This window comes from Nicotiana tomentosiformis, chromosome 3 (genome assembly GCF_000390325.3).
Source record: "Nicotiana tomentosiformis chromosome 3, ASM39032v3, whole genome shotgun sequence".
In the NCBI taxonomy this organism is placed as follows: Eukaryota; Viridiplantae; Streptophyta; class Magnoliopsida; order Solanales; family Solanaceae; genus Nicotiana; species Nicotiana tomentosiformis.
This window is the reverse complement of record NC_090814.1, coordinates 146,162,236-146,185,516: the sequence shown is the minus strand read 5'-3', so window position 1 is coordinate 146,185,516 and position 23,281 is coordinate 146,162,236. Positions and strand designations below refer to the sequence as shown.

The window sequence follows — 23,281 nt, the reverse complement described above, 5'->3', positions numbered from 1 at the left end:
ATTATGTATCAGAAATGTATAATTTATGTATCAGAAGTAGATTCATATGTATTGCTACAAAATGTTGTAAACTAAACAAAAATACTTTTTACCTGCTATTGACTTAAAAGAAAAATATTCTTTCCCCAACCTCTTGAATGTCACCTTCTTCTTTACAATCTAGTTAGTATGCGTGGCACAAGATCTCCAATCCGGTAAGCGAGGTTTTTGCTAGTATAGGGGCAACATTCATAAAACTAACACTGGAATGCCAAAGTCAAACCACCATATCGGTACATCTCTCTCCTGCTACGAACCTTATCCTTCATTGACTCCAACGTAGAATTAAAAACTACTTTTCCCCAAGGGAAAGTCTCAAAATCACCAGATTCAACCAACAGAAAATCATTCTTTGTTATCACATCATCATTCGTAATAGAAAATAGGAAACTATGAATGAAATACAATACTGCAATCTTTAATGCGTCCTCATCAGATTTCCACATATTTTTTAAGAAACAGTCAGTTAACAATTTCTTAGACACTTTCGACATGTTTGGAAAGTACAATTCCATCAACCGACTCGACTGGACAGATTCATAATCCTTATTGGGATCATCATTACAGTTTAAACCTGTGATAATATAAAACTCTGCAAGTCCAAAGAGCAACTTGGTGCTATTCACTTTAATCCATAACTCATTATCTTTAAGTGACACTGCTTCCCTAAGCAATAGTGAATGGATAAGTTGGTTATGTATAAAACATTCGGGCAAGTCCACAAAATAACCAAGACATGTTCTTCTAAACATCTCAATCTGCTGATCATCCAAACTATCTTTCAAATGTTTCACTATACTGCAGTTTGTATACACACTGATACGAGTACTATAATGATCACCCAAAGGAACATAGAAATCCCAAAGCTGCAGACAACATAAAAATATAAATATATATAAGCTTTATAACAATCACAAATAAGCACTTTAAACATTATTTATACACTATGTGGATAGATGATACACTTTATATATAAATTGCACATTACTTATTGACTTGATACAAATTATATACAATATGAAAAAGAATGATACATTTTATATACAAATCTGGAAAATAACTGCTATATTGGATAAATTTTCTACATACTAAAATAAACTAAGCGCACACAAGTCAGAGTTATGTCATTAGAAAATACCTTCAAATCAGATGAGCTAGAACATTTTTGATCAACATGAACTTTTCTCTTTTTTGATGGAACATCATCCCCATCCCTTTTAGCCTTCCTTTTAGAACCTTTACCCTTATCTTTCACAACATTCTTTCCCACCATTTTGATCTTTCTTTTTGAACTTGTGCCTTTTTTAACAACTACACGCTGAGCAGTTTGTGACCTCGTTACTCTATCGCTGGGAGTGCCACTATGTGAATGAGTCCTTCTATAAACATGGGTACTTTGCATTCCTCAATAGGGGTATTTTGCATTGCTTAAACAGATTTAGGGGTTGCATGCCCCAAATCGCACCCAAATTCTGGTAAATCTTCAAAATAATCATCATCATTCCTAATGAAACTAGGGTTATATTTCACTAATTTATTAGCTAATTTCATAGAATTTGGAGATGCCATCAACTTCCTATTTTTCTTTAAAGACTTCTTTTCCTCCATTATAGAGTCGACTATGAACAAAAATCGGAAAACCTACTGAAATTTTGACTTACATTGAGAGCAAGAGTAAAAATGGAGAAGCTAGAGAAGAAACAGTGTTTTGAGAGAGCCGAGTGCAATAGGAATAAAAAACGGAGCGAGTTAAAAGGCGTGGGTGGGTTATGGGCTATTAGATATAATAAGTTTGGGCCGGAAGAACATTTCGGGTTCATGGAGGAAAACATGGGCTATTAATATTTTTCTACTCAAGTATATCCAAAAAATAACTAATGGACCACACATGGATAAATCTGGGTCTTTAAAATAGATACACGACATTTTATAAGTTTGCTAAGTGTACAACAACAACAACCACTACTAGAAATTTGCTAAAAACCGACCAAAAATACCGACCAACGTTGGTCGGTTATGGCAAATTACCGACCAAAACGCGACCATTACGGTGTAGACGGTGTTTTGATGGTCGGAATGGCTTACCGACCAAAGTTGGTCGGAAATTACCAACCAACTTTGGTCGGTATATTAAAACGACCATCTGACAAGTTTAATTACTTACCGACCAACTTTGGTCGGAAACATATTTTATTAATTTAATTTTACTGACCAAAGTTGGTCGGTTTAACTAAATTATATATTTTTTATTAATTATTAAAATTAAAAAAAAACCGACCAACTTTGGTCGGTAATTAAAAATATATATTTTTTAAAACTAATTAAAATTAAACATTACCGACCAACTATGCTCGGTAATCTCAACAATGCAAACAAAATACCGACCAAAGTTGGACGGTAGTGTTGAATTCTGGGAATTCAATGTTCATTAACCGACCAACTTTGGTCGGTATTTTTGATTAATTTTTTTTTTATTAAAAACCGACCAATGGTGGTCGGTTTTTCTGGGATTAATTTTGGCATAAAATGCCTATTTTGGCAGCTAAACCACCTGCCAGCATACCAATACAACAACAACAACAACAACACAACAACAACAACAACACAACAACAACAACAACCAAAACATTCAAGAAATACTTTAAAACTAACAAATTAAAGTTCAATTGAACATAAAAATCTAAAACAAAGTTAAAACTAATTACAACTAGTTCAAAACTGGTTCTATTTGTCTAGTTCAAAGTATATAAAAGTCAAGGGGTGTTTTGTACAACATCATCATCACCGTCTGATGAACTTTCATCTACAAGACAATATAGAGAACGGTCTTGTGGAGGACGGGAAGCACGATCACGGGGAGGACGGGAGGAACGATCATGTGGAGGTCGACCCTCTGGAGATGACTCACGAGATCGGGGCAACGGAAAAGCTCCACTAGATAGGAGAGTTCTGATCTGAGCTTGCATGCCAAGGAATTGAGCATCTCTAAGCCTTTCTCTTTCCTTGGCCGCTTCTAGCTCTGATGTGAGCTTTGTCACTGTCTCCCGCATAGCGGAGAGGCTCTCCCTATTAAGTTGCTCGCCTTGCGAGGAAGTCCCTATTCCTCGCATTCCACACTTATAGCGATGGAAGTTTTTAGTAGGAATCCCGTATACCTTCCCCCATTTTGGACCGCCAACAGACTCCAACCATATTCTTTCAGCATCCTCGTCCGAAGGTTGGGTTGGCTCACCCGATTCACCAGCTGGATGACTACGGATGAATTCCTCCACGTTACTTTGGTAGCGACCCTATATTATTTTAAATTAAATCAGTATTTCAAGTTGTTTATAAAAGTAAATTATAATACTTAAATAAAATTGAAAGCTTACATATGCAGTCGAGGCCCGGTCCTCGACCCACCTATCTTGATCCCCCTCTTTCTTTTTCTTCACAATATGTGTCTCCTTGAATAGCTCATCTTGACTCATTGGACGCCCATACTTCTTTTTCTGAAAACAAATTAATTTAGTTAATAAACAGAATAGATATACTTAGAAAAGTAAAATAATTTAAGCAATTACGTACCGATCTTCTTTTTATTGTCCCTAGGCTGATCGCACCTCCAGTGTGCAAGGAGCCTCCCTTCTCGGATGCGCGAGCTTTCTTTCCTTTTTCGCTCCTCTCTAAGAACTCTGCGGTAATCCATTGCCTTTGCAAATCATTCCACAAATTCTCAAGTAACCAGCCAGGCCTCTTGTTCTTCTTTCTAGCATCCGAGAAAGCATCCGCCAATCTCTTGCGAGCTTTATGATGAAAATTTGTAGCCACTTCCGCGCTATAGCGGTCTTCCCATACACACTTGCTCTGTATTTCAAAAGTTAAGTATTAGATGGAAACATCATAAATATAAATTATTAAACTGTTTAAAAGAACATTTATACCTTAAATTGATTGAAAATTTGCTCCTTCAGTGAGAATGGGCAATCAGTCCAAGTCGCATAAGGGCCATCATAAAGCTTTCTGATGGCATTGGTGATTATCCTCGTAGTCTTATTACCCGGCCTGAACCTACAATTTAAAAATAAAAAAACATTAATATCTTAGTAAAAATGTTACAAATCAATAGACGCAAAAATAATGAATAACACTTACCAATCACCCTCAGGGACTATGATGATCCTGCCATATCGATCATAATGCACTACCTCGTCATCACCATCCGAAGCATGTGTATCAGAGGCATGTGAAGACGGTGTAGGCGGGTCAGAGCTAATGCCTCCCAGGCGAAGGCCTGCAATGGATGGAGTCAATGATGAAGATGGTTGCGATCCCTGTGACTGTGACATAGCTGGATGCGACCCAAGTGGATGTGATACCGATGGCTGTGACCCGAGTGGCTGTGACCCGAGTGGCTATGTCATGGGTGGATGCGATCCATGTGGCTGTGATATGTAGGGATGTGATCCATGTGGATGTGATGCAGATGGTTGTGAGGCAGCTGGACTGTATGTCGGACGTATAGTCCTGTGGCCCTGTAATAGAAGACTGGGTGTCTGAATGAAGGTGTACGACTGGTGATGCTGTAGCAGCTCAGTATAGCCGTGTGGTGGAGGATAAGACATAGGCATCTCTGAAAAGGGTGGACAAGAGGAAGTATTATTTTTCTACCCTCCTCTTTCCCTTCCTACCCTTTTCTCGACCCCGAGAACTAGTAGGGTCATTGTTACCTTGACCCTTGCCTGCCATCTGCATAATATAATACACATTTAGATTGAAACATATAAGAAACTAGCTATAAAACGAGAGTGCTTTAAAAACCAACTTTTTAATCCTCATCGACGTATTGTTCCTCGTCCGAGAATTCTTCGTCCTCACTTGTTTGAGCTTCATCAGTTGATTCCTCGTCCTCATTTTCTATAATTGTTACTTCATTTATATCAACTTCTTCCAATATGCGTTCAGGATGTTCCAAATCATTTTCTAACTGATCGTCCACTATTTGGTGAATATTGGAGATATCATTTTGATATGCAACATCTAACACATTCTAGACTTCCACCCTACCTACATGCTTAGTTTTTATTACAACCCACCAATCGGACTTATTCCGCCGCAATGGATAAGGAGCATAATACACTTGCCTAACGTTATGTGCAATTATGAAAGGATCATAGCGATCATACTCCCTCGTATGATTAACCTCAATTATATTGTATTGGTTGTGTACTCTTGTACCTCTTGTTGGATTTGGGTCAAACCACTTGCATCTAAAGAGTATCAAATTCTTATATGGCCAACCTGTATATTCTAGTTGTAATATTTCTTTGACCACACCATAATAATCAATATCTCCAACTTGGTTGCCATCACCACCTTGAACCCACACCCCGCTGTTGTTGCTATTTTTATTTTTAGAGCAATCCTCTGTATGAAACTTATAACCATTCACTACGTACTTAGACATTGTTGTGACCTGAAGCCCAGGTCCCCAAGATATATCTTTCAAAAATTGATTTACACCATTATTTGGATTATTTACCTACATAGAGTTAAAAAAAGTCATAAGTTAGCACAAATTATGAATTAATTTTTATACATTCACTACATATGTATATATATATATATACACTTACAAACCACGTATCAAATCTCGTATATACAACATCATAGCCAAATTGACCCACGAAGTGACTGTGACATATCAAATATTTTTAGTAGTTGCATCAATATGTAGTCACAGTAAATTTTACATTTTGATAACTAATAAATCAATACTTACTTGAGAAATGGTACAACTTCGGGACAATTTAGCAACACATGAAGTGTAGCTGACTTGTACTCCATATCACTCAAACTTCTCTTTCTAACATCCTTAGAACATCGGCCTGGTTGATTGAATATGGACATTGGTGGATATAATGGATCATTCACACATTCGACCGTGTGCCTATTGGGCCTATTCCTAGAACATGGCACGTTACTCTCAAAATAATAAGAACAAAAATGTGCAGTTTCCTTTACAAGATAGGCTTCGCATATAGATCCTTCAATATTATTCCTCTGCTTAACAAATTGGTTGCATTTGCTAATTGTCCTACATAATCTCATGTTAGCCAATAACATTCAAATAAAATAGAATATTACATCAAACTTATAATATTACCTCTCAAAGGGATACATCCATCTGCATTGAACAGGCCCTCCAAGTCGTGCCTCGTGTACAAGGTGTATTGGAAGGTGTTCCATCACATCAAAGAAACCACATGGGAATATTTTTTTCATTTTACTAGAAATTACAGGGATGTTCTGGTCCATCCGAAGTAGGTTTTCTTCCCTTAATGTGGTAGAACACAAGTCTTTGAAAAATAAACTAATCTCTGTGATGGGTTTCCAGATTCTTTCAGGCAAACCACAAAATGCAATAGGCACTAAGGTCTCCATGAAAACATGGCAGTCATGACTTTTCAAATGGCTCAACTTCCCTACCTCCATATCTACTTTTTTTCCAAGATTCGACGCATAACCCTCAGGCATCTTTAATTTCGCAACCCAATCACAAATTTGTCGTCTTTCCTCCAAAGTTAATATGTAACTTGCTTTGGGATTGAACACCTTACCATTGTTTGCTGTCTGCAAGTATAATTCAGGCCGCCTGCAATATTCTTGTAAGTTCATTCTAGCCTTCGGGTTATCTTTTGTCTTACCTTTAACATCCATCACTATGTTGAACAAATTATCAAAATAATTCTTCTCAATATGCATGACATCAAGGTTGTGTCGGAGAAGATTATCCTTCCAATAAGGCAACTCCCAAAATATACTCTGTTTCGTCCAATTATGATTAACACCATATCCGGGGAATATATAAGGTGGAGCCTCAGTAACTTTACTGAAGTTCTGGACCCTCTCCCAAATTTCCTCACCTGAAAGTATCGGAGGTGGAGAATCATATTCCACTTTATTCTTTTTGAATGCATTTTTCATCCTTCTAAACACATGATCATCAGGCAAGAATTGACGGTGACAATCAAACCATGATTGCTTTCGGCCATGTTTCAAAGTGAACGCTTTACTATTTTCCACGCAGTAAGGACAAGCTAGCTTCCCAGCAGTCATCCACCCAGACAACATTCCATACGCAGGAAAATCATTAATAGTCCACATTAAATTAGCACGCATATTAAAATTGTGCTTGGTTGATATGTCATATGTTTCAACACCATCATACCACAATTGTTTTAGCTCATCAATCAAAGGTTGCAAATATACATCAATCAAACTTTTCGGATTACGTGGACCGGGGATATTACAATTTAAGAATTTATATGGACTAGTCATACACAACTCAGGTGGTAGATTATAAGGTGTAAGAAAGACATGCCAACATGAATATGGTGTCGCAGATATAGAAAAAGGCGTGAAGCCATTGGCACACAGACCTAACCGAATGTTCCTTGGTTCACTAGCAAAATCTGGATATGTCCTAACAAAGTGCTTCCAAGCTTCTCCATATGAAGGATGAAACATAACACCAGGTGGTCTTCTATTTTCAAAATGCCATCTCATATGAGGAGCAGAACTCATCGACGCATATAACCTCTTTAACCTAGGTATAAGAGGTAAATAATGCATTGCCTTGACAACGACCATATTCCCGCTGGAAAGCCTCTTGAAACGAGGCTTTTCGCAAAATTTACAACTGTCTAAAGTTGCATCATCTTTATAATATAACATGCAACCATCTTTACAACAATCAATTCTCATTGACGAAAGTCCTAACTTAGAAACCAATCTCTTCGCCTTATAGAAATCACCAGGTAAGTTGATATTAGGGTCAACTAGTTCACTCATAAGGTCAATAAAACAGTCCATGGCTGCTTGAAAAATATTCCAATTAGATTTGATACTTAGTAATCTAACTGCAACAGACAACTCAGAGTGCGGACTTCCTTCACGTAGTGGACGACTAGCTTCCTCTAACTGTTCATAAAAATATTTTGCGTCATCATTAGGAGTTTGTTCAATATTTTCATTGGGCTCACCCCCAAAAGCATCTGCAACCATATCCTGAATTCTAGAATCAAGATTTCTATTCTCCACCGACCTACTACTTTCACCAACAACTATATTATGAAATATCCCACGGCTACCATCGATCTCTCCATGATTAGTCCACACAAAGTAATTCTCTATAAACCCCTTCCTATAAAGATGAAGCTTAACTTCCTCCGATTTTTTAAACTTCATACAATCGCACCTGACACAAGGGCACCTAATTACTCCTTCACTTTGGTATGGTGGAAGTGACATTGCATGTCTAATGAAGTCATCAACCCCTTCTACAAAATCCTCCCGCAATCCCCGCCGATTAGCATAATTTCTATTGTACATCCAAGTACGAAGTTCCATCTATACAAATAAAACAAGAACAAATTAATTTATTCTATAATTATAAATTAATTATATCTTTTTTAGTTAATTCAAGATAATTATTTTTTCCTAGTTACACCAATTTATATCCTAAAAGTTCAATTCATATCCAAAAGGTCCAATTCATATATTAAAAGTTCAATTCATATCCTAAAAGTTCAATTCACAAGAACAAATCCTAAAAACTAAAATTTCAATTCATATCCTACGAGTTTAAACATAAACTAACTAAACTAAAGAAATTCAACCCATACCCTAAAAGTTCGATTCTAAAACAAGAACAAATTAATTTATTCTACAATTATAAATTAATTATATCTTTTTTAGTTAATTCAAGATAATTATTTTTTTCTAATTACACCAATTTATATCCTAAAAGTTCAATTCATATCCAAAAGGTCCAATTCATATCATAAAAGTTCAAATCATATCCTAAAAGTTCAATTCACAAGAACAAATCCTAAAAACTAAAATTTCAATTCATATCCTACGAGTTTAAATATAAACTAACTAAACTAAAGAAATTCAACCCATACCCTAAAAGTTCGATTCACAAGAACAAATTAATTTATTCTACAATTATAAATTAATTATATCTTTTTTAGTTAATTCAAGATAATTATTTTTTCCTAATTACACCAATTTATATCCTAAAAGTTCAATTCATATCTTAAAAGTTCAAATCATATCCTAAAAGTTCAATTCACAAGAACAAATTCTAAAAACTAAAATTTCAATTCATATCCTACGAGTTTAAACATAAACTAACTAAACTAAAGAAATTCAACCCATACCCTAAAAGTTCGATTCACAAGAATAAATTAATTTATTCTACAATTATAAATTAATTATATCTTTTTTAGTTAATTCAAGATAATTATTTTTTCCTAATTACACCAATTTATATCCTAAAAGTTCAATTCATATCCAAAAGGTCCAATTCATATCTTAAAAGTTCAATTCATATCCTAAAAGTTCAATTCACAAGAACAAATCCTAAAAACTAAAATTTCAATTCATATCCTACGAGTTTAAACATAAACTAACTAAACTAAAGAAATTCAACCCATACCCTAAACTAAACTAATTCATAAATAATTGACTAATTAACAAAACTAATTAGTTAATAAAACTAATTAAAACAAGACCTAAACCCTAATCCTCAATAAAATGCAATGTTCCAATAATTGAAACACTAATCAATTGAAACTAATTCATAACTAATTAACAAAACCTGGAAATAATAAATAAATGGGTTGTAATTCAAACCTAGAATTTGTAGGAGATGGAGAAGGAGATCGAGGGGCGGCAGTGGCAGTGGCAGCGGCGACGGCGACGGTGCAGCGACGGCGAGGGTGAGGGCTGGACGGCGAGGGGGAGGCCTCGACGGTGAGGGGGAGGGGCTGGGAGAAGGAGAGAAGGGAAGGAAGAAGAGGGAAAAATTTCAGAGAAATGGGGTTTTCCCCTGTTTTTCACTTCTCTGATTTTAGAATTACCGACCAAAGTTGGTCGGTAATTTTGGTCGGTACATTAAGTGCTGACCGTTTGACCAAAAACCGACCAACTTTGGTCGGTTTTTTTTAAAAAAAATTTAAAATCTTTAACCGACCAACGTTGGTCGGTAATTTTAAATATAAATTCTTAAATATTATAAAATATTTTAAATAATAAAATAATTATTAAAATTTTAAAAATTGGATCCAGATTACCAACCAACGTTGGTCGGTAATCCAAAATTTTCTTGTCTGACCAGCTATTGATCAATTTACCGATCAACGTTGGTCGGTATTTTGTTTTAAAAAAATGTAAATATTTTTTTTCCCCAGTTTGCGTCCAACCTGGACGGTTTTTGGTCGCATTTTTTGACCGACCAACGTTGGTCGGAAATAGTTGGTCGATTTTTAGCAGATTTTTAGTAGTAAACCCAGTATAATCTCACTAGTGGGGTCTGGGGAGGATAATGTATACGCAGACCTTACCCCTACCCTGGGGTAGAGAGGCTGTTTCCGATAGACCCTCGGCTCCCTCCTTCCAAGAACTCCCCACCTTGCTCTTGGGGTGACTCGAACTCACAACCTGTTTGTTGGAAGTGGAGGGTGCTCACCACAAGCTTGCCAAGTGTATTATACAGTAATAGTACAAAAATAAAATATTTTTTATTCTCTTAAGTCAGCCGATTTAACCACTTTGTAGTCCCTATTCTATCCCCCCTATGCGTAATAAAAATTAAAATAAAAAACTCGAGTCAATTCTTGATTTCGCCTAAATTTAACAAAAAGCACAATATTATATTTTCACATATTGTCCCTCTCCTACCCACCCCCCACAACCCAAACCCCCACCCCCAAATGCACATGCATCAAACTGATTTTTATATTACTAAATATGATATATTAGACAATGGCATTTTAAAACAGTTGGGCTGTCAAGCGGTCATTTATAATAAAGTAAGAAACTTTGATCAAAATAAATTAAGTGGGACTACTTCTCATCTCTTAATTCCGCTTGGATAACTGAATCTATATATACTACTCCCTCCATTCCATTTTACTTGCATGTATACTAAAAATATTTTTTTATTTTTACTTATCACTTTACGCATATCAAGAGACGATAATTTTTTCTTCATGTTATACCGATAGTATTTATTACTCATTCCAAATTATTTTCTCAAATCCAATAAAATATGCATCAATTAATATGAGTATCATGATAAATTATGCACTTCAGTTATTATTTCTTAAGGGACGTGAAAAGTCAAAACGTGCCATGTAAAAGTGAACGGAGGGAGTAATTACTCTGTCCCTAATCATACCTGCAAACCAGGCGTTAATGCTCTTAAAAGAGCGTCAAAACTCACTATTGAGTTTTTCTCTACTTCTGTTTTATCATTGAAAAAGATTAGAATGAAAAGAAAAATATAGGAAAAAACTTTAACTAATTAATTTTGCTAATATTCTATTTCTTTAAATTAAACTTCTTTTGTAAGGTGGATTATGGCGTAGGATTTCATAGTTTTGAACATTGTTGGTAATTCTCAAGAGAAAATCAATAATAGGTTAACATTGTAAGGATTACAGTAAAAGAGTGAAAGGAGAACTTGAAATATAACTGATTATTTTCTCCCCTTTGTGGAATGGACAAATCACGTGGCGCATCAGCCAGGCCAAGCTCCTTTTTGGTACAATATAATGACCAAACACATGGGAATTGAAGTTCAGCTTCAGCTTCCTTATGTACAACTTTTGGTTTTAATGGAAATAAAGGATGCATGCGTAATGTCATGAGCTGCTTTCTAGCCACGTCCCATGACCCCTTGGATGCGCCCCATGGCGTAACATATTCTGATGCTCTTCTCAATCAGAGTTTCATTTGATTAGTTGTTCTTTTGCCATTGTAAATTTAAGAATTAGAGCTTGTAAATAATGGTAATATGTTGAGTACTTCAATTTTTATGATAATGAAAAACATGATTGAGAAATTCATATGCTATGAGAAGTGATAGTATTGTAGTCATATATATAGATCCTTACTCCTTAGCTTAGATTTGGAATATTAATTAAGGCGTTTAGGAAAAATTAATTACACTTCATCAGTTCTTCTGAGTAATAATATGACATGGTTCTAATAAATATTAACATAAATAAGATATAGGGCATTTGGACATAAACAAAAGTATGAGATTTGAAAGAAAAAAGAGAGAGTAGGTTTTGAAGATTAGCTAAAAATAGGTATTTGAAAATTAAAATTATGTTTGGACATGTATTTCACTTGTGAGCTCCAAAAGTTGCAATATGATTAAGTCACACATGAACTCAAGTTCAGAGCAATATAAAAAAAATGAGGGTGATTTATTCGTATTGGTATTTTAAGTAATTGTATCTTTCGAATTATTATCAGAGCTTTTATATATGTATCAGAGCATCAACAGTTAAACTCGTAAAACTATTACTCATGAAACTCGGTGCAAAAATCACTTTCTGCAGTGAAACTTAAAGTTAGCTCTTTAATTGTATAGTACAATGGTTGTGTAAAGGTAATTATCAGTGAAATTATTACTCGTATTTTACCAGTCATGTAGGTGGTTCATCCACATAATTTCTCTCTATAAATATGATGTCTTAACTCTCTATTATCACTTCAAACTTTATTTTTAATTTCTATTTTACTTTAGAAAATTGTTGTCTACTATGAATCATCTACTCCAGATAACTGCCAAACTAAAATACATTACTGAGATGACACCATTGGGAGGTGATTTATTCGAATTGGTATCTTAAGTAATTGTATCTTTCAAATTGGTATTAGAGTTTTTATATGGGTATCAGAGCATCAATAATTAATAGTTATTGAGAACTATATCAATAATTGAATATTATTATCACCTGAATATTAGTGAATAATATTCATGGATTATTGATATCCATAATCGAATTTGTTTTGAATATTAATTGAATCATCAATATTAGTTTTGTAATATTATGGATTTTGTTTATTTACCAAAGTTAGAGTAACTAGCAACATATTTAATTCTTTGTAATCATTGAGGTGGTTATTATTATTATTATTATTATTATTATTATTATTATTATTATTATTATTATTATTATTATTATTTCTTTACTGCAAAATTTGATGATGCATTTAATACTTTACAACATGTTGATTGATTTATCAATTCATAAAGTAATATTTATTTTATTTTTGTTTAACCTTTATCTGAAACATAAAAAATTAAGTACACGTGTGTCATCTAGTGCCTTATGATTATTTTACTGTGATGACCCGATAGGTCATCTCGTATTTTGAAACCTAATTCTGTGATCCGAAGTCTTAAAAATTATGTGTTAGATCTTCCTCGACTTGCGTGCGCAGTCCGGGCGTGTCACGACCCAAAATCTCACCTGTCGTGATGGCGCCTATCTCAATACTAGGCAAGCTCACAATCTCAATAGACTCCCATATCTTTTATGTTTAAAAGCAAAATGATTAAATTCAGCAGAAGAAAATTCACAAATACATATATAAACACTCCCAAAATTCGATGTGACTGAGTACATGAGCATCTAATATGAATACAAGTCTGAAAATACGGTCCATAATAGTTTGAGACTAAATGCAGTAAATAAGAAGGTATAGAAGGAGAGACAAGGTCTGCGAAACATGACAGCTACCTCTGAATCTCCGAAAAATCAACCGTGCGAAAGAATCAACACCCACTATATCCGAAAACACCTGGATCTGCACCCGAAGTGCAGGGTGTAGTATGAGTACAACCAACTCAGCAAGTAACAATAATAAATAAGAAACTAAAGATAGTGATGAGCTACACAGTTATAGTTCACTTTCAGTAATTTCATCAAAGAATAGACATACTTCCAAATCCAACAGTTTAAGTCAAACCAGTTTCATACAGTTCAAGTTCATGTAATATGGATATAAAAATCTTTCAAAAAATTTCACAACAATGACAGATAACAACTAAGTGTAACAACAAATGAAAAGCAAGTACAGCCTCTCAGGGAAACAGTCACTCAACTCGTCACCACAACTCAACTACTCGGCTCTCAGCTCTCAGTACTCACACTCAATGGTTACCCGCGCTCACTGGGGTGTATAGATTCAGGAGGGGCTCCTACAACCCAAGCGCTATAATCCGTACGGACAACTCACGTGCTGCACGGACAACTCACTTGCTATAAGAAGCCAATCTGGTCTGTTGCGGCGTGCAGCCCGATCCCATAAATCCGCACGGACAACTCACGTGTTGCACGAACAACTCACGTTCTATAGTATCCCTACCTCACCGACAGGCCCTCGACCTCACTCAGTCATCAACCTCTCTAATCTCTCGGGATCTCGGAAATCACAAAGATCAGCCCAAACAAAGATAACATAGCGTGTCAACAAAAATTAAGAAAGAATGGGGTATGATACGCAAGTAAAATCACGACTGAGTACAAGACATCAATTGACAAATTATTCAACAAGTACGCGACCTCTGCGGGTCCCAACAGAACTATCACATAGACTAAGCATGATTTCTAACATGATTTACAGACAAATATTTTTAACACATAGAGAGCATATAGCTAATAACAAGTTATTCAACTTTACAGTTTCACGGGACGGATCAAGTCACAATTCCCTCAGTGCACACCCACACACCTGTCACCTAGCATGTGCGTCACCTCCAAAATAATTACATGATACAAAATCCGGGGTTTCATACCCTCAGGACCAAATTTATAATTGTTACTTACCTCAAACAGTGAAATTCTTATTCTGCTAAGCCTTTACCTCGTGAATTGGCCTCCAAATGCCTCGAATCTAGAAACAAATAATTTGATTTAGTCAATAAACTTTATTGAAATTAATTCAATAAGAAAATGTTAATTTTTCATAAGAATCCGAAATTTAGCTCAAAAATTGCCTGTGGGACCTACGTCTTAGAATCCAGAGAAACTCACAAAATCCGATAACCCATTCAATTACGAGTCCAACCATACTAGTTTCACTCAAATCCGACTCTAAATCAATACCGAAATCCCAAAAATGCGTTTCTATGAGATTTCTAAAATTTTCTCAAATTTCAATCTCAAAACACTAATTAAATGGTGAAAACAAATGATAGATTCGGGTAATCTAACCATAATTGAGTTAAGAAGACTTACCCCGATGTTTTCTCTGAAAATCTCCCAAAAATCGCCTCTCCCCAAGCTCCAATTTGACAAATGGAAAATGGGACGAAGTCCCCTGCTTTATAACTTACAGTTCTGTCCGGGCCCTCGGCCTTCGGTCGGTCCTCGGCCTTTGATCGGTCCTCGGCCTTTGATCGGTCCTCGACATCGGTCCTCGGGCTTCGGTCGGTCCTCGGCCTTCGATCGGTCCTCGGCCTTCGGTCGGTCCTTGGCTTCGATCGGTCCTCGAACTTCGGTCGGTCCTCGGCCTTCGATCGGTCCTCGGCCTTCGGTCGGTCCTCGGTATTCGATCGATCCTCGGCCTTCGGTCAGTCCTCGGCCTTCGGTCCTGCCCCCAAATTTCCAGCAGAATAAAACTTGCAGCAGCGTTTACAGCAGCTGTTTAAGTCCAACCTTTGATCCGTTAACCATCCGAAACCTCCCGAAAACAAACCATATATGAATTTCAATCATAAAACACGCTACGGACCTTCTCGCGCACTCAAAACACTGAAAATAAGTCATTTTGACCCTATATTGACCATGGTCAAACTCCCAAATTTCTTAACCTGACTAGTCTCTCAACCAATGATCCAAAAATAATGCACCCAAGCCCCTCGGGACCTGTCAAATCATACCAACAAGTACTTTAACATCATACAAACTTAGTCGAAACCTCAAATCATATCAAACAACGCTAAAACCATGAATTATACCCCAATTCATGCTTAAGGAACTTAAGAATTTCCAACTTCTACATTCGATGCCGAAACCTATCAAATCAATTCCGATTGACCTTAAATTTTGCACACATGTCATAAATGACATAACGGAGCTATAAAAAGTTTCAAAAGTAGATTTTGACCCCGATATCAAAAAGTCAACCCCCTGGTTAAACTTTTCAAAAATTCGACTTTTATCATTTTAAGCCTAATTCCACTACGGACCTCCAAATACTTTTCCGGACACGCTCCTAAGTCCAAAATCACCATACGGAGATATTGGAATCATCAAAATTTGAATCCGAGGTCGTTTACACATAAGTCAATATCCGGTCAACTTTTCCAACTTAAGTTTTTAATTATGAGACTAAGTGTCTCATTTCACTCCGAAATCCTTACGGACAGAACCAACTAACCCGATAAGTCATAAATCAATTGTAAAGCATAAATTGAGCAGTAAATGGGGGAACAGGGTTATAATACTCAAAACGACCGGCTGGGTCATTACATTCTCCCCCTCTTAAACAAACGTTCGTCCTCGAACGGGTTTAGAATCATACATGGAGTCTCAAATAGGTGTGAATAGTTACTCCGCATCTCCTGCTCAATCTCCCAAGTAGCTTATCCGAATGGCTGGCCTCTCCACTGTACCTTCACTGATGTTATGTTCTTTGACCTTAGCTTTCGAACCTGCAGGTCTAAAATAGCCACCGGCTTCACATCATAAGTCAAATTACCGTCCAGATGTAATGTACAGAAATCCAGAATATGAGACGGATCCCCGACATACTTTCGGAGCATGGATACATGGAACACTGGATGAACACCTGATAGACTTGGTGTCAAAGCAAGTCCATAAGCCACCTCTCCATCTTAAGTATCTCAAAAGGCCCAATATACCGAGGGCTCCACTTGCCCTTCTTCCCAAACCTCAACACACCCTTCATGGGTGAAATCTTGAGCAAAACCTTCTCCCCAACCATGTAAACCACATCACAAACCTTCTTGTCGACATAACTTTTTTGTCTAGACTGCGCTGTGCGAAGCCGTTAATGAATCACTTTGACCTTCTCTAAAGCATCCTGATCCAAGTCAGTACCCAATAGCCTAGCCTCACCCGTCTCAAACCAACCCACCGAGGATCGGAACTGCCTCCCATACAAAGCCTCATACAGAGCCACCTGAATGCTTGCCTGGTAGCTATTATTATAAGCAAACTCCGCGAGTGGCAGAAATTGATCCCAAGAACCCCAAAAATCAATGACACAAGCGCGTAGCATATCCTCCAATATCTGAATAGTGTAGGACTGTTCGTCCGTTTGTGGGTGAAATGTTGTACTCAACTGAACCTGTGTGCCCAATTCTCACTGCACTGCTCTCCAAAACTATGATGTAAACTGTGTGCCCCGATCTGAAATGATGGACGCTGGCACACCGTGTAGGCGAAAAATCTCGCGAATATAAATCCCAACCAACCGCTCCGAAGAATAATTAGTACCAACTAGAATAAAATGCGCAGATTTGGTCAACTGATCTACTATCACCCAAACAATATCAAACTTTCTCAAAGTACGTGGAAGCCCAACTACGAAATCAATGGTAATACGCTCCCATTTCCACTCTGGAATTTCAAGTCTCTTAAGTAATCCTCCTGGCCTCTGATGTTCATATTTCACCTGTTGACAATTTAAACTTCGAGCTACAAACCCAACTATATCTTTCTTTATTCGCCTCCACCAATAGTGCTGCCTCAAATCCTGATACATCTTTGCGGCATCTGGATGAATGGAGTACCGCGAACTGTGAGCTTCCTGGAAAATCAACTCACGCAAACCATCTACATTAGGAACACATAGCTTGCCCTGCATCTGTAATACATCGTCATATCCAATAGTGACTTCCTTGGCATCATCGTGCTGAACTATGTCCTTAAGGACAAGTAGATGTAGATCATTATACTGGCATTCTTTGATGCGATCATATAAAGAAGACCGAGAAACCACACAAGCCAAAACTCGATTCGGCTTCGAAACATCCAATCTAGCAATCTGGTTAGCCAAGCCCTGAACATCCAAGGCTAAAGGTCTCTGTGCTACCGGTAAGTATGCTAAGCTTCCCAAACTCTCCGCCGTACAATACAGGGCATCGACCACTACATTGGCCTTTCCGGGATGATAGAGAATGGTAATGTCATAATCCTTAAGTAACTCCAACCACCTTCGCTGTTGCAAATTAAGATCTTTCTGTTTGAACAGATGTTGTAGACTCCGGTGATCGGTATAAACCTCACAATGGACACCGTACAAATAGTGCCGCCAAATCTTCAAGGCATGAACAATAGCTGCTAACTCAAGGTCGTGGACTAGATAATTCTTCTCATGTACCTTTAATTGTCTGGATGCATAGGCAATCACCCTACCGTCTTGCATCAACACTGCACCGAGACCAATACGCGACATGTCATAATACACAGTATAAGACTCTGAACTTGTAGGCAACACCAATACTAGAGCTGTAGTCAAAGCTGTTTTGAGCTTCTGAAAGCTCTCTTCACATTCATCCGACCACATAAACGGAGAACCTTTCTGGGTCAATTTAGTCATAGGCGATACAATAGACGAGAAACCCTCCACGAAGCGATGATAATAACCGGCCAAGCCGATAAAATTCCGAATCTCAGTAACTAAAGATGGCCTGGGCCAACTCTGAACTGCCTCTATTTTTTTCGGATCCACCTTAATTCCTTCACTAGATAATGTGTCCCAAGAATGCCACCGAACTAAGCCAGAACTCACACATAGAGAATTTGGCATAAAGTCTCTCCTCTCTCAATATTTGTAATACAATACCCAAGTGTTGTGCATGCTCCTCCTGGCTACGTGAGTACACTAGGATATCATCAATAAATACTATGAAAAATGAATCAAGATATGATGGAATAAACTATTCATCAAGTGCATAAATGCTGCTGGGGCATTGGTTAGCCCAAACGACATCACAAGAATTTCATAGTGGCCAAAACGAGTTCTAAATGTCATCTTTAGAATATCCGAATCCCGAATTTTCAATAGGTGATACCCAGATCTCAAATCAATTTTGGAGAACACCCTCGCTCCCTGAAGCTGGTCAAATAAGTCTTCAATACGCGGCAAGGGATATTTATTCTTGATTGTAACTTTGTTCGACTGCCAATAATCGATGCACATCCGCATAGTACCATCTTTATTTTTCACAAACAGAACCGGTGCACCCCATGGTGACACACTAGGCCTAATAAACCCCTTTTCAAGGAGTTCTTGAAGTTGCTCTTTCAATTCTTTTAACTCAGCTGGTTCCATACGATACGGAGGAATAGAAATAGACTGAGTGCCCTGCACCAAGTCAATACCGAAATTAATATCTCTGTCAAGTGGCATACCCGGTAGGTCTGCAAGAAATACATCCGGAAAGTCTCGCACGACTTATACTGAATCAATAATAGGAGTATCAGCATCAACATCTCTCACAAAGGCCAAATAAGATTAACATCCCTTTCCAACCATACGTTGGGCCTTCAAATAAGAAATTACCCTGCTAGGAACAAAATCTAGAGAACCTCTCAATTCAACCTTTGGCAACCCCGGCATCGTCAACGTCACGGTTTTTGCGTGACAGTCCAGAATAGCATGACATGGAGACAGCCAATCCATACCCAGGATTACATCGAAATCGACCATACCGAGTAATAAGAGATCAACTCTAGTCTCCAGTTCCCCAATAGTTACCACACACGACCGATATACACGGTCCACAATAATAATATCGCCCACCGGTGTAGATACACAAATAGGTGAAAATAAGGACTCACATGGCATATCCAGATAATGAGCAAAATATGATGATACATATGAATAAGTGGAACCAGGGTCAAATAATATAGAAGCTTCCCTGTGGCACACTGAAACAATACCTGTGATCACTGCATCTGAAGCAACAACATCTGGCTTGGTAGGAAAAGCATAGAATCGGGCCTGACCGCCACCTAATCGGCCTCCCCCTCTTGGGCGACCCCTAGCTGCCTGACCCCTACCCCGAGCTGGCTGGGAGGGTGGTGTAACTACTGGTGCTGGTGCCGTTGGTCGAGAGCTCTACTATAGAGCCCCACACAATAGCCTAGGACAATCTCTCTTGAAATGACCCAATTCTCTATACTCGAAACAACCCCTCCTCTGACGGAACTGCTGCTCCTGATAACCCGAAGAATTACCTGTAGAAGCCTGAGCGGACGAGGCATGATGATAACTTTGCACTGGTAGTGCACTGAATGAAGACTAGCCTGAGTGAGCACTGTAAGAACTATGGCTAGCTGATGCACAACGATGAGCTGGACAACCCATTTGAGCGTGTAAGAACGACCCCTACCGCGGTAAAACTGACCTCCTGAAGGAACACCTCTGAAATCATCTAAACCACGAGGCCTCTTAGCCTCTCTCTCTCAACCCGCTCTTGGCTACGAACCATCTCAATCTGTCGAGCAATGTCGATCACCTCATCGAAAATAGCACCAGACACTCTATCTCTATTCGTGAGTAATCGCAGCTGAAACGTGAGGCCATCTATGAACCTCCTGATCCTCTCCCTGTCTGTGGGAATCAGCCAGATAGCATGACGGGCCAACTCTAAAAATCTCATCTCATACTATGTCACAGACATATCACCTTGACGAAGTTGCTCAAACTGTCTGCGCAGCTCCTCTCTGCGGGACTAAGGCATGAACTTCTCTAGGAATAGACTGGAGAACTGCTGCTAGGTAAGGGGTGCTACACCGACCAGCCTACGCTTCTTGTAAGCCTCCCACCATCTGAAGGCAGCCCAAGAAAACTGAAAAATAGTGAACGAGACCCCACTGGTCTCCTGAATACCAGCTGTCCGAACCATCCGTTGACACTTATCCAGAAAACCCTGAGCATCCTCTGACTCATCACCGCTGAATGGTGGAGGTCGAAGCCTCTCAAATCTCTCAAGCCTCCTCTGCTCATCATCTGCCATAACAGGAACTACCGGGGCCTGAGCAGCTGCAACCGACTGGGCTGGTAGTGCCCAGGTATATGAAGTCCCTGTACTACCTGGTCTGGAGTAGGGGCAACAAGGGTATGAGTACCTCCCCCGGCTTGAGAAGTGGCAGGTGTGGCCTAAGTCGAAACCACCTGAGCAAGACCAGTGCAAATTGACTATCTAGGCAAAAGTCTCCTAAAGGCCTAGAATCTCGATGGGCATAGCTGGTGCCTGAGATGGTCCTATTGGCTCAGCTATATTTGGAATTTGCTCCTGAGCTAGAGCAATTGGTGGTACTACAGGTACTGGTCCAACTATGGTACGAGCTACACCTCGACCTCTACCTCGGCCCCGGCCTCTTGCAACCCTAACTGGTGGCATTGGTGGCTGCCCGTCCGATCCGGTAGTACGTGTCCTTACCATCTGTTAGAGAATAGAATAACAGAAATTTAGTTTCCGGAATCAACAAATTCGCACGATAAAATATATAAAAGTGAAATTTTCCTAAGGGTTCTACAACCTCTCGAAGATAAGTACAGAGGTCTCCATACCGATCCGCAAGACTCTACGAAACCTGCTCATAACTCATGACACCTATGTAATCTAGGCTCTGATACCAACTTGTCACGACCCAAAATTTAACCTCTCATGATGGTGCCTATCTCAATACTAGGCAAGCTGACAATCTCAATAGACTCCCATATCTTTTATGTTTAAAAACAAAATAATTAAATTCAGCGGAAAAAAAAATCACAAATACATATATAAACACTCCCAAAACCCGATGTCACTAAGTACATGAGCATCTAATATGAATACAAGTCTGAAAATATGGTCCATAATAGTTTGAGACTAAATGCAGTAAATAAGAAGGTAAGGAAGGAGAGGCAAGGTCTGCGAACCACGATAGCTACCTCTGAAACTCCAAAAAGTCAACCGTGCGAAAGAATCAATACCCGCTATATCCGGGAACATCTGGATCTGCACCCGAAGTGCATGGTGTAGTATGAGTACAACCAACTGAGCAAGTAACAATAATAAATAAGGAACAGAAGATAGTGATGAGCTACACAGTTATAGTTCACTTTCAGTAATTCCAGCAAAGAATAGACATGCTTCCAATCCAGCAGTTTAAGTCAAACCAGTTTTATACAGTTCAAGTTCATATAATCCGGACAAATGAAAAGCAAGTACCGCCTCTCAGGGAAACAATCACTCAACTCGTCACAACAACTCAACCACTCGGCTCTCAGCCCTCAGCACTCACACTCAATGGTTACTCGCGCTCACTGGGGTGTACAGATTCAAGAGGGCCTCCTACCGCCCAAGCGCTATAATCCGTACGGACAACTCACGTGCTATAATAAGCTAATCTGGTCTGCCGCGGCGTGCAGCCCGATCCCATAAATCCGCACGGACAACTCAAGTACTGCACGAACAACTCATGTTCTATAGTATCCCTACCTCACCGACAGGCCCTCGACCTCACTCAGTCATCAACCTCTCTAATCTCTCGGGATCTCGAAAATCACAAAGATCAGCCCAAACAAAGATAACATAGCGTGTCAACAAAAATTAAGAAAGACTGAGGTATGATACGCAAGTAAAATCATGACTGAGTACAAGACAGCAATTGGCAAATTATTCAACAAGTACGCGACCTCTGCGGGTCCTAACAGTACTATCACATAGACTAAGCATGATTCCTAACATGATTTACAGACAAATATTTTTAACACATAGAGAGCATATAGCTAATAACAAGTTATTCAACTTTACAGTTTCACGTGATGGATCAAGTCACAATCCCCTCAGTGCACACCCACACACCCGTCACCTAGCATGTGCGTCACCTCCAAAATAATTACATGATACAAAATCCGGGGTTTCATACCCTCAGGACCAAATTTATAATTGTTACTTACCTCAAACAGTGAAATTCTTATTCTGCTAAGCCTTTACCTGGTGAATTGGCCTCCAAACGCCTCGAATCTAGAAACAAATAATTTGATTTAGTCAATAAACTTTATTGAAATTAATTCCATAAGAAAATGTTAATTTTTCATAAGAATCCGAAATTTAGCTCAAAAATTGCCTGTGAGACCCACATCTCAGAATCCAGAGAAACTAACAAAATCCGACAACCCATTCAATTACGAGTCCAACCATATCAGTTTCACTCAAATCCAACTCTGAATCAATACCGAAATCCCAAAAATGCGTTTCTATGAGATTTCTAAAATTTTCTCAAATTTCAATCTCAAAACACTAATTAAATGGTGAAAACAAATGATAGATTCGAGTAATCTAACCATAATTGAGTTAAGAAGACTTACCCCGATGTTTTCTCTGAAAATCTCCCAAAAATCACCTCTCCCCAAGCTCCAATTTGAC

The 23,281-nt window shown here is 38.3% G+C and overlaps 1 protein-coding gene across 1 annotated transcript; it reads right to left on the bottom strand.

The window, feature by feature from the left end:
* Positions 1-236: 236 nt before the first annotated feature.
* Positions 237-1,312, bottom strand: LOC138908637 (uncharacterized). Its single transcript, XM_070199319.1, has 2 exons — positions 1,178-1,312; positions 237-905 (listed from the first exon to the last, which is right to left on the bottom strand). The coding sequence occupies exons 1-2, from the start codon at positions 1,310-1,312 to the stop codon at positions 237-239; spliced, it is 804 nt and encodes a 267-aa protein (XP_070055420.1).
* Positions 1,313-23,281: the final 21,969 nt, after the last annotated feature.